This window comes from Eschscholzia californica, unplaced genomic scaffold (genome assembly GCF_041429995.1).
Source record: "Eschscholzia californica isolate CP2 unplaced genomic scaffold, dmEscCali1.0.p SCAF_1, whole genome shotgun sequence".
Taxonomy (NCBI): Eukaryota; Viridiplantae; Streptophyta; class Magnoliopsida; order Ranunculales; family Papaveraceae; genus Eschscholzia; species Eschscholzia californica.
In genome coordinates, this window is record NW_028238198.1 from 10,558,316 (window position 1) to 10,570,897 (window position 12,582).

At 33.9% G+C, this 12,582-nt stretch overlaps 2 protein-coding genes across 2 annotated transcripts; both read left to right on the forward strand.

Annotated features, from left to right (window-relative positions):
• Positions 1-5,926: 5,926 nt before the first annotated feature.
• Positions 5,927-7,175, forward strand: LOC147564024 (protein SLOW GREEN 1, chloroplastic-like). The gene has a single exon (XM_086642871.1). The coding sequence runs from the start codon at positions 6,019-6,021 to the stop codon at positions 7,012-7,014; it is 996 nt and encodes a 331-aa protein (XP_086498997.1). The 5' UTR covers positions 5,927-6,018; the 3' UTR covers positions 7,015-7,175.
• Positions 7,176-7,907: 732 nt separating this feature from the next.
• On the forward strand, positions 7,908-11,954 carry LOC147564025 (uncharacterized). Its single transcript, XM_086663542.1, has 2 exons — positions 7,908-7,981; positions 11,456-11,954. The coding sequence occupies exons 1-2, from the start codon at positions 7,908-7,910 to the stop codon at positions 11,952-11,954; spliced, it is 573 nt and encodes a 190-aa protein (XP_086519668.1).
• Positions 11,955-12,582: the final 628 nt, after the last annotated feature.

Consider the following 12,582-nt stretch of genomic DNA (forward strand, 5'->3'; position numbering starts at 1 on the left):
TGAAAATCAACAATTTTGTAAATTTAAGGGCTAAGAAAGTAATCTAACTGAACTGGTTTTTTTTTTTTTTTTGAGAAGGTAAAATCCATACATAAAACATATTACATAGTTCAGGACCCGGGAGGGTGAAAGATAAAAAAAACAACAGCCGCACGAGGACTAAAAAGTAATAGAAGTTAGCACCAAGGATTAGAAGCGTCGCAGGACAATTTCGAGGACCTAATTTGGATGAGCCAACAGGTGGGCCTCTTGATTTGCATCTCTCGGACAAAACGAAGTACGCACGTGCAGAGCACAGGAGCGAGATCTAAGACCGTCGATTAAATGACGGATTCTCTCAAGTGGATCAAGATCGACGACTTTGATTAGGTTTAAGAGAACCCTAGCATCACCTTCAACGATAAAGTCTCTTCACCCTAACACTCCGCTTGTAGCTCGATTCTCTGTACATGCTCCATCAAAATTTAGTTTGATAGTTCCTGGATTTGGGGGGATCCATACTGCGACACTCAAATCATAGTTAGATTTAATTGAATCTTGAAGCAGAGAGACATACCTGAGGTTCTCCTTCGTGTTCCATCGACATCTGTTTATATCGACTGGATTATTTCGAAATATCAACTCATTTCTCATCTTCCACCATTCCCAAAGAATTTATGTTGATAAATACCATTTCCTACTAGTATTACCTTCCTCTAACAGAATGTTTTTTAGTCTGATTATAGGATTAACATCTAAATGTTGTAGGTCTGTAATACCTATGTGTATTATCAACTCCTTAAATTTACTGCATTCTCAAAAAAGGTGTATCTCTGTTTCTGGCTCATCTGTACCACAGATTCGACAAAAGAAAGGTATATTCTGAACCCTTGTTGCGATATTTGCTAGTGTTGGTATCCCATTTTGAATGATCTTCCATATGAAATTTTGGGTTGTGGGTTTAAGTTCACTTTTCTTCCAGAATTGTTTCTAAGGGAATGAATTTGCGTTTTCAGGTAATTCAGGTAGAAGCTTGATTTGCTTGTAATAAGATTTAGTACTGAATTTTCCCCTTCCGTAGGACACCAAATTAATTTATCTTTCTGTGATCTCAGAGGTAATGTGATATTGACGATTGCATCTATTGTTGTTTGATCGAAATAATGATACAAAATTGTTTCATTCCATATATTAGTCCCTGCATTCATAAGATCTGAAACCCAAAAGATGTTAGTAGGCAAATCCTGTGTGATTGTGAGGCGATGATTTTCTATTTCCAAAATCCAAGGATCCGTTAAAATTTTAACAGAAGTCCATCTCCTATAAGCCACACCACATTAGCATTGATGGTCTCTTTAGTTTTTGAAATCGAGCTCCAAAATGGGGAGATACTGGTAGGGTTGACTGAACTCCAAAAGTCGTCATTTTTCACATACTTAGATTTTAGGAGTTTAACCCAAATAGCATTCAGGAAATTGGGCCGGAGGCCCAATTTCTTGTATTTTTTTGTTAAAAAGACAAACCATCTTTTTTACTAGCTAGGCCCCAAGTAAGTTTTAAAAATAGGCTTGAAGGACATTTTTAAAAGCACCAACTTTTTAAGAGTCAAAAATACCCTTCATTCAATTAGAAATACCTAGTAATAATCTAACTAAAAAATTAGGAACTTGAGTTTTTCTCATGAACGAACCAAGTTGGATTGTCGACGCCGATTAGAATTTCTAGGGTTTGAATTGATTTTGGCTATAAGATAGGTTGATGTTTTTAGGTTTTGGTGATTTAATCTATTTGCTTGTTGTTTGAAGAGGTTTTTAAGGGGTTTGATTTAGTTTTTGGTTCTAAATTCTAGAGAGAGAAAGTTTTATATACTTTCAATGGAAAGAGAATTTGATAGTGTAGGGTATAATCCAACTTCTTCATTGCTTTATTTTCATTGAGTTATGAATGATGGATGACAATTTGTTAGTTTTGATGTTTATGTTCAAACTTATTTGTTGGATTTACATGGAAGTTGTGAAAGTATAGTTGATGCATGCAATGTGTTTGATAAAATGCTTGAAAGAGATGTTGTTGCTTGGAATGCAACGTTAATTGGTTATACAAGACTTAGGTAGGTTGAAATAGCTATAAAGTTGCTAGATGAAATGCCTATGAGAAATATTTTTTCTTGGACAATCATGATTGGTATTTATGTTCAAATTGAGAATTTCATGAAAGCTTTGGAAGTTTTTCGAAGAAATGTAAAATGATGGTGCTAGAGTTTATAAAATGACTATTATGAATTTGTAGGGGTTTTAGCTAGTTTTTCGATACACCATTCTATTAGACAATATATAATAATTTGAACAAATTTCATGTTAAATCAATTCAGAAACTAATTTGCAAGCCATTTGCATGGCTTTGCAAGGTGTTTGCAAGGTGTTTGCAAGGCTCTGCAAGGTATTTGCAAAGCTTTGCAAGGCTCTGCAAGGTGTTCGCAAGGTTGTGCAAGGTATTTGCAAAAGTCATGCAAGGTGTTCGCAAGGCTCTGCAAAGTTTTTGCAAGGCTCTGCAAGGTGTTCGCAAGGCTCTGCAATTTGTTTGCAAAAACCATGCAAGGTGTTTGCAAAAACCATGCAAGGTGTTTGCAAGGCTCTGCAAGGTGTTTGCAAGGCTTTGCAAGGCAGTGCAAAGTGTTTGCAAACCATGCAAGGTGTTTGCAAGGCTCTGCAAGGTGTTTGCAAGGCAGTGCAAAGTGTTTGCAAGGCAGTGCAAGGTGTTTGCAAGGTATTTTCTTAGACTGGGGTTAGGTTGGTCTTTTTACTGAAATTTACATAATTGCCATCAGGGAGGTGAAGCCTAAAAAACTTTGATGAATCCTTTTTAACCAAAGTCATAATTTCTTAGGGAGTTTTGACCAAATTCCCCAATAGCATTTTGGTCAGTGAGAAATCTCCATGTCATTTTAGCTAGTAATGGTTCATTAACATGTTCTAAAGTCCGAATGCCTAATCCGCCATTAATTTTGGGACTGCTAATAATATCCCATTTTATGAAATGAAGTTTATGTTCATTTTCCGAATGCCCCCACCAGAAATTACGCTCCGCCTATTCTAATTGATTTATAATTTGTTTTGGCAATGCTTGGTAGCTTAAAGGGTAGGTACAATTCGGCACAAGGACCGATTCTATTAGTACCGTTCTTCCAGCTTGGGAGGCCAATTTTTGTTTCCAACCAGAAATTACGCTCCGCCTATTCTAATTGATTAAGAAATGGTCACTTTTTTATGAAATTGTTTTCAAAATTATGAGAAAAATCCAAATGTTGATTAGGTTTTCTCCATATCGACCTGATTTTGGGTGGCTTTATCATTGCTCCATCTTTTGAAAATATTTTTTTAGGGTTTAACATTAGGGCTACCTATTTTGACAGAAACATTTTTTCTTGTCTATATCTCTAATCTCTCCCATGGATTCTTTGATTAGAGGTGGCCTTACTCAAGGAGTTAGCTTCTCTCCTTCAAATCCCACCTATCGAAGAACATCACAATCATCTTTCACTTCCAATCTACATTTTCCTTCTAATACTCATTTTAGGTTTAACATTAGGGCTTCATCATCATCATCATCATCAGCCCTCAATGCTAAACCCCCTAAAAACCCTATCCTCTGGAAGATCAAAGTTACTGCAGGAACTCTCATTCTAACAGTAGCAACAGCCTTGATGATAGTTAAATTCTCCAAGTTACCTTCAAGAAGAGAGATTCCTGTGGTACCCTTTGTTGAAGAACAAAATAATCAAGAAGAGGATGATGAAAGTGAAGAAGAATGGTCTTTTAAAGAGTTTGTTAATGCTCGTATACAAGAAATCAAATCTGTACTTGGAAAAAAACTTGAATCAGTTGAAGATGAGGAAGCTTTAAAAAGTTTAGTTTCAGATCAACTAACATTAGTTGAAGGGAAACTTGTCGTCACAGGTATATTAAATGAATTTGGCAACAACTTCTTCCTTCGAAAGATTATTGAGTCTTTTATGAGAAAACATCCAATCCCATTTGACTCTCTGTTTCAAAATATTTTGTTAATGGATCAAATCGGAGAAGGTGGAGCTATAATAGACAGACTTGAGAAAACCCTAAACTTGAATGAAGAAAAAACTGAATATAAAAAAGATCGTTCTGTTAGGTTTGTAATTGCTCAAGTTGAGTTTCTTAAGAAGAATTTTGAAAAGGCATTGGAAATTTATCAAATATTGGCCAAGGAGAAACCCAAAGATTATAGGCCATATTTTTGTCAAGGTGTAATTTACACATTACTTGATCGAAACAACGAAGCGAAGGAACAATTTGAGATGGGTCGAAAACTTTCTCCTAAAGAGTTTGATGAGGTTGAAAGATTTTTGCAGAATATTCGTGACCACAAGTCGAAAACTCAAAACAAATGATTAAGTCGAAGAGGAGGTTCTCAACAAAAAAAAAAAGTCGAAGAGGAGGTAAAAATATTTTAGGGATTTTTGTTGAATTTGGGGTTCTCTTACAAACTTGTTGAATTTTAAAGCAATCCGAATTCTTATTTTGTTCTTTGTATTTGGAAAGTCACTCTTGAAACTACTAGTTTGTTGATGATGTCTCTTTGATTAGTGATATATTTTGGATAGTGTTCATGTATGAGTATTGGACACATTTGTGCTTCAAAGGATAGAAAATTTGGTTCAATCTAGAGTTCCTTATCGGGCCATATTGGTCCAAAGGAAGCACCGCACGCCCATTTTTGCTCACTGAGACTGTAGAAACCATCGTGCCAATTCTGCCACAAAACGGACCGTGCCAGATTTGGAGGCTTGAAAGGCCTGCGCGTTATGACCCGCCCCATTTAGACATGAAACAGATATTCTAGGATGATTCGTTCTCATGTATATGTACGCATTCACACTTACTAGATGATTTATAGTTACCCGACTTTGGATGTGTGTGACTTCTACTTTCGCCTTTTAGTCCACATTAGTAAATGGAAAAGGGGCTACTTTTAAATTAAATTTGCTACTGCAAAGTAGCTTGAATTTTTTTTTATCGTGTCTTCCTACTACAAGTGAGTTGCCCCTGTAATTAAATATTCTTGTTTGATTTTAGAACAATTGATTTCTTTACTCTTAGAATCATAGATCGATAGGGCGGGTGGGCTTGAAAGACTCTAGGAGAAAGCTAGTCAATCTAGTTTGTCTTAATTGACTTGATTGTTAGAGAGATGCTTAGTTTGAGGACCTTAATATAATCTTCTATTGTTTGGACCTCAAGATTCACACTTCATTGTTAAAAGTAAGGCTAAATAGGAATTCCCTCTGGTCTCCTCCGATAGCGCCTTTCATCAAGATTAATGTAGATGCCTCGTTCGTGGATGGTAAAGAATTTGCGGGCATTGGTTATGTTGTGTATGATGATCAAGCCAATTTTCTAGCTGCGTCGGCATGTAACTTCAGAGGCCAAAACGCAGAAGAATGTGAATGCTGGGCAATTGTCAAAGCGCTTCAATGGTCGGCTTCAAAGAATATTGCTTACCTTCATATTGAAAGTGATAATAGTAATATCGTTCAGATGCTCAATGGGAAACAGGCAGATATTGGTTGGCAAACAATCAAACTCATCGACAGAATTCGTCAGCTTGAAGGAAACTTCGTCCGAATTATTTACTCTCACATCAACAGGGAAGGAAATACTAGAGCGGATCAGTTGGCTAAATGGAGTCGTCTGAATGGGGGAACCTGGATTTGGCTAGCTCGATCAGATCTACCAGTCTCCTTACTGTCTTCTTTTGTGTAGTCCTTGTGTCTTTAGTTTTCTTCTCAACAAAAAAAAAAAAAATAGGCAAACAGTAACATTTTGGAGGCCGAATGAGCTAGTTGGTCAGATTTCTAGGCCACCCAAGAGTTGATGAGCTTTAAATTTTCCCAAACACAGTAAACAGAGTCAATGTTTAAAAACCTCATTTTCATCATTTGGTTTGTGGGAAGAGTTTACATTTTTCAAAATTCAATCGAAGAAGAACCATCACAAACATATTTCCATGGATTCTTTGATCACAGGATCTCTCACACTACAAGGGTTTCCCTTATCTCCTTCAAAATTCAATCCAAAAACATCACTATCATTTTTCAGATCCAATTTACATTTTCCTTCCAATCCCCAATCCAGATTTAACATTAGGGCCTCATCATCATCTTTCAATGTTGAACCCGGAAAAACCCCTGTTCTGCGGAAGATTAAGAGCACGGCCGGAACTCTCATTATAACCGTAGCGACGGCTTTGATGATCGGTAAGTTGTCCAAGTTACCTGCAAGAGCAGAGACTCCGGTGCCCTTAGTTGAAGAACAAAAACAACAAGATCTTCAACAACAACAAGAATCAAAAGGAATAAAAGAGGAGATTGGAGAATTAGTTTTGAAGAAGTTTCTTGATTCTCAATCTAAAGATATTGACGAATTAAAATCTAGAGGTAAAGAAAAGCTTGAATCAACTAAAGATAAGAAAGCTTTGAAACTATTAGTTTCAGATCAACTAGCACTTATTCAAGGGAAACTTTTACTAGCCAAATTAACAAAAGAATATGGAGAGAGTTTCGGAGTTGGAAAGGTTTTAGAGAAGATTTTAAAAGAAAGTCTAATCTCTTTTGATGCTTTGTTTCAAAATGCTTTGTTAATGGATCAAATTGGAGAAGTTGAAGCTCTAACTGACAAGCTTGAAGAAGCCTTACTTTTTTATATGAAAGAAATGGACCCTAAAGACGACCATCGTGATATTATGTTTGTATTTGCTCAATGTCTGTTTCTCAAGAAGAAAACTGAAAAGGCATTGAAAATTTATCAAGATTTGGCTAAGGAAGATCCCAAAGATTATAGGTCATATTTCTGTCAAGGTGTAATTTACACATTATTAGGTCGGAATGAAGAAGCTAAGGAACAATTTGAGATGGGTAGTAAAATTTCTCCTAAGGAGTTTGAGGTGGAGGGATTTTTGCAGTGTCTTCTAGGGGAAAAATTGAAAGGAGGTAAGAGCCTTTAGGATTTTTGTTGCTTGTTTGGAATTTCAAAGGAATTGGAATTATTGTTGTTTTTGTCTTTACAAGAATCTATCAATTCGGAAAGTTTGAAATCACTAGTTTTTTTTTTTTTTTTTTTGTTGAAGGAGATATATATTAAATAGGAATAAGAGTTTTATTACAATATAATTTACATAGAAAATAAGGGACATGTTTCCAAACCTTCGATCTGTTTTTTTTCCTTGCCCATTTTGCCACTTTGTCCGCTGCTTGATTGAATTTCCTGCTTGTGTGCGAGAATTCCACTGTTTCTAGTCTCTTCTTTATGTCTTTGATAGTTTTCATATGTGAAAGGGATTGCCACTGTATATTATTCTTTCCTTTCTGAAGGTATTTGATGATATTCATATTGTCACTTTCGATAATAATTTTTTTGTATTCATTAGATTCTGCCCATTGTAATCCTTTGAGGATGGCAATAGCTTCACCTTCCTCTGCATTTCTACATCTTACCGGGTAAGCTACTGCTTCGATCAGTTTAGATTCGTTATCATGAACCAGGATGCTGATTCTAGTAATATTCTGGGTATTTATAAAAGATGCATCTACATTAATTTTTAAGAACGAAGTTTCAGGGGGGGTCCATTTTTCCTGAATAAGTTTGGATTTTGTCTCGTTCACTATGTGGATTTGTGGGAATGAACTTATAATGGCGATCATCGTGTCGATTTTATTGATTTCATGTTGAAAACAATGGTCACATCGAAATTTCCAAATGTTCCACATTATAGTAGCGTAATGGATGTTGTTAGTAGTGTATTCGTTCTGATCCTTGTTCTCCCAAGAGAAGATCCAATCACGTGCGGATGGTATATTTTCCGAAATGATGTTAAAATAGAACCATATGTTTTTAGCAATGGGGCAGTGCAAAATAGCATGTTCTATTGATTCAATCTCATTGCAATTCGGGCATATTCTGTTGTTATCAATGTATGTACCGATCCTTTCCCTGACTGGGAGTGCTTGAGTACAAATTTTCCAAAGGAACAGTTTGACCCTGGGAACAACCGGGAGTGACCAGAGGAAGTTCCAATTAGGGGTCTGGGGTTGGGGAGAATTTCTACTTAAACTTAGGTGTTGGTACATCGATTTCACGCTAAATTTTCCTGATTTGGTTAGGGTCCATTTCCTTTGATCGTCGCTATCAGAAGCTATGGGGATAGCTAAAATTAAATTTTTTGTTTCGTTGTCGAATTCATTATTCAGGATGGTTTCGTTCCAGTTACCCTGGTGTATTAGTTGAGAAACCTTTTGAAGGTTAGAGTTCTGGTTCTGAGGTATTGCTGAGAGCGTTGGGATCCAATTATCAGTCCAAATGTTTATACTGTTTCCATTATGCACTTCCCAAATCGTGTGGTTCTCTATTAGTTTGTGATGTTTATTAATATTCTTCCAGATCCAGGAATGATGCGGTTTCGCCGGTCCTGGGTTATCTGTCTTCTCAAAATACTTGGTTTTCAGGAATTTAACCCACATTGCCTCTGGTTCCGATTTGATTCTCCAAGCTAATTTACTTAACATGTCTATTTGATTATTACCTATTCATTTTTTTTTATTACCGCCCCGAATACGACAGTAGGCAATATTATATGTTTCCGTGTTTCACTCCCTTCGATTATCCATGTTGGATACGCGGTTCATGAGAGTCAATGGGGATGTACTTTAAACACTTTCGTAGAAAAATTGGTACAACATAGAAGTCTATTTAAAAAAGTTACACATTATCCGCTTTTTGCTCCGCTAGGTTGGAGAACATGTTTATGGACAACCAACGTCAACCCGCCACAACCAAACATGTCTTGGTGGATCACATTGTTTAGACATTGGTCGAGAAAACTCGGCTTGAGAAAACCAATTTTCCTTCCCTCCCCCTCTTTTCTCTGTTTTGGTCGTGCCAGATCTAGAGGCTTGAAAGGCTAGCGCGTTATGACCTGCCCCATTTAGACAGGAGACAAAACCACATAGCAAAATCTCAACCTTAGTGGTACAAATAGTTTCTCTAGTTTATTCTAGGATGATCCTTTCTCATGGATATGTACGCATTCACACTTTTTTTGTTGAACATACGCGTTCACACTTTTTTTTTGTTGAACATACGCATTCTCACTTACTAGATGTTTTCTAGTTACCCGATCTTTGATTATATATTTATATGTGTGACTTCTACTTTCACCTTTTAGTCCACATTAGTAAATAGATAAGGGGTTACTTTTAAATATAAATTTTCTACTGTCAAACTAGCTTGAATTTTTTTTTTTTTATCGCTTCTTCCTACCACAAGTGAGTTGCCCGTGTAATTAAATATTCTTGTTTGGTTTGTAGAACAATTGATTTCTTTACTCTTATTCGTAGAATGGTTTGGTACAAGGGTGGGTACCACTGCACATATATAAGGTGTCTTTTTGGGCTTAAAAGGACTCTTGGAGAAAGCTAGTCAATCTAGTTTATCTTAGTTAATAATTAGGGGTGGGAATCGGGCGGGCGCGGACGGGCTCGGACTACAATCTGCACATATAGTAAGATTTTTTTTTGTTGAAACCAGTAAAATTCATAATAGAACATAATAAGCACAACTACATAATAGACTACACTACACCCCTCATAAGAAATAAAACAATGATGAGTCAATGCATATTCAAACACTTGAAGTAAATACAACTCTAATAGTATATTGTTTGAATACACGACGAGAAATAGATTTTTAGATTTTTGATCTCCCGCTTAATCTGTGAATGTGACGAGATTTAAGACCTACAAATATGACCAATTTGATCAGTTGTAAATATTTCTTTTGACCAATTTGACCGTAAAAATAAAACTATTGCACAAAAATAACCGAATAAAGTAATTAAAATAGTTAAATAAAACACCAACCCTCAAAACAAAAATCAAGTATAACAAGTTTCTCCTCTATGCTATACACAACTCAGTTTTATTTAAAAAGAAAAAACCATCAGACAAAAATAACTAAATAAAACTAATTAAATATAAAATTTTGTCCTAAATTGTTAAACCAACACCACAAGTAAAAAATCGAATATGATCGATTTTTTTTTCAAAAATCTTGGGAGTTTATAAATAGAGTATGTTAGAGTCAAATTGACAATCTTTTAAAAATAATAATATAAAATAGATTGTATTATAGTCAAATTAGTAAAAAGAATTTAAAAAGAAATGTTATCTATTTTATATTTATTATTTTTTTGGGTTTAAATTGGAATTTTTTTTTTTGAGATTCTCAATATAATATTTGTTAGATATAGCACCAATCAAACAAATTCTATTTTTATTAACAATTTAATAAATGAACTAAACTTTTGGTGTCGTTTAGCAAATTAATAAAGAAAAAAACCGTTGTATCTAGCAATTACTTTTTTGGAGCAATCATGCAACTTGTTTTTTTTTTTTATCATTTGTCTTTCTTTTTACTTGATACTATTTAGAGCTTGTTTACGCACATTATTTTTTATTAATTTCTACTTGGAACATGGATTTTTATTAATTTTAATATTAATTTTAAGTTTTATTAATTTTAATTTTATTAATTTTAATTTTTATTAGTTTTTAATAAAAACTAATGTTTTAATTAAAAACTAATGTTTTAATTAAACTAATGTTTTAATTAAAACATTAGTTTAATTAAAACATTAGTTTTTAATTAAACATTAGTTTTTATTAAATTTAAAATTTCAACCGACACCATGTAATTTTGTTGCTTAATACTATATGAAGTCGTTTTGAAAGCCGACGGAATCTTAAACATGTAATTCTGTTGCTAATGAATTGTTAGAGGTCGCTAAAGGTTGGTGACCAAAGAATGTGAAGAGAGAGTCTAGTGGCATTGGCTAGTTTATATTTGTACAAATTTACAAAGTTGAGCATCTTTACATCGTATCCACTATTGATATCGAAGACCATACTCAAGTGACGATAATTTCTAATCTTCTACCTTTAAAGGAGATCTCCTCGCTAAAGAAGCGCTTTGATAATATGTTTAAGACGTATGCGGATGAGACTAAAAATTAGGTACAATGCAAATCTCAATTATCAAATATATTTTTATATAGTCTATTTCTCGTCTTTTTTTATTTATAATATAATTTATATATAAGATTAAATAATGATTTCATCAAATATCAATTATTACATATGTATTTATATATATAAAAAACAATATATAATTATTATAACAGTCTAATAAAAATATTTTTAAAATTATGTTATTTATATAATTATATAGGTTATTACTAATTAAATACTATACTTATTTATAGTTATATAGTATGATTATAAATTACAACTATATTATAAAACAATTATATTTTAAATAGTTTAATAAAGTTATATTTAAAATTATTTAATTGTATATGTTATTATAGAATTAAATATTATAATTATTTATAGTTATACAGTACGATCAAATCTCAATTATTATAGTCAAACAACGAGTCCAATTCAAGATCACCATCAAGTCACTACCTGGTTACCTCCACCTCCAGGGTATCACAAGACAAGTGTTGATGGGGCATTCAAACATGGCGATGGGGCATCAACTGCAATTATGAGAAACACAAATGGAGAGTTCGGGGCAACGATTTCCGACTATTATATTGTTGAAAATGCGATTATTACAGAAGCAAGTGCAATCCTTTTGCGTGTGAAACTAGCAACCAAATTAAATCTTAACAAAGTGATTATTGAAGGAGATGGAATCACCGTCATTCGGGCTTGCAATACGAATGATGGCCCCATCCCATGGAGAATCAGAAATATTATATCAGAGATCATGAATGAAAAGGAAAGATTGGAGAGGATTGAATTCCGATACACCTGGCGCCCAACAAACAAAGTTGCTCACACACTAGTCTCCCAAGCATTGGAACTAAATATATGTAAACAATGAAGTTATCATGAAACACCACCTATCATTGTTAGTATGTTACTTTCCGAAAAAAATCATATTGTAACCTTAAACTTATCTGAATAAATTAAGGCTTGAGTTTCTTTCATAAAAAAAATTATATATATAGAAAACAAACAAACCCTACTGTTATCCTTCTGCTACCTTTCAAAAAGAAAGGAGGTAAGAGTTTTAAGGATTTTTGTTGTTTGTTTGGAATTTCAAAGGAATTGGAATTTGTGTTGTTTTTGTCTTTACAAGGAACCATCACTTTTGAAAATTTGAAAGGACTTTCGTGGACAAAATGTCTCGTAGACATTTCGAGACATTTTAAGACATTTCGAGACATTTGTCTGGAGACATAATGTCTTTATAGACATTTCAAGACATTTGATTCATGGACAAAATGTTTTTATAGACATTTCAAGACATTTGGTTTATAGACAAAATGTTTTGGAGACATTTCAACATATTGAATCCATGGACAAAATGCGTAGTGGATATTATTATTGTTACTTTATTATTATTATTATTATTATTATTATTATTATTATTATTATTATTATTATTATTATTATTATTATTATCATGGATGACAATTGGTAGGCATTTATTATTTTAGTATTATCAT

What these genes read in the sequence shown, in the direction of transcription:
- LOC147564024 (XM_086642871.1), top strand. Translation starts at nt 6,019, where the DNA reads ATGGATTCTTTGATCACAGGATCTCTCACACTACAAGGGTTTCCCTTA.
- LOC147564025 (XM_086663542.1), top strand. Translation starts at nt 7,908, where the DNA reads ATGGGGCAGTGCAAAATAGCATGTTCTATTGATTCAATCTCATTGCAA. An exon ending in CATATTCTGTTGTTATCAAT is followed by an intron (nt 7,982 to 11,455) that starts GTATGTACCGAT and finishes AATTATTTATAG; the next exon opens with TTATACAGTACGATCAAATC.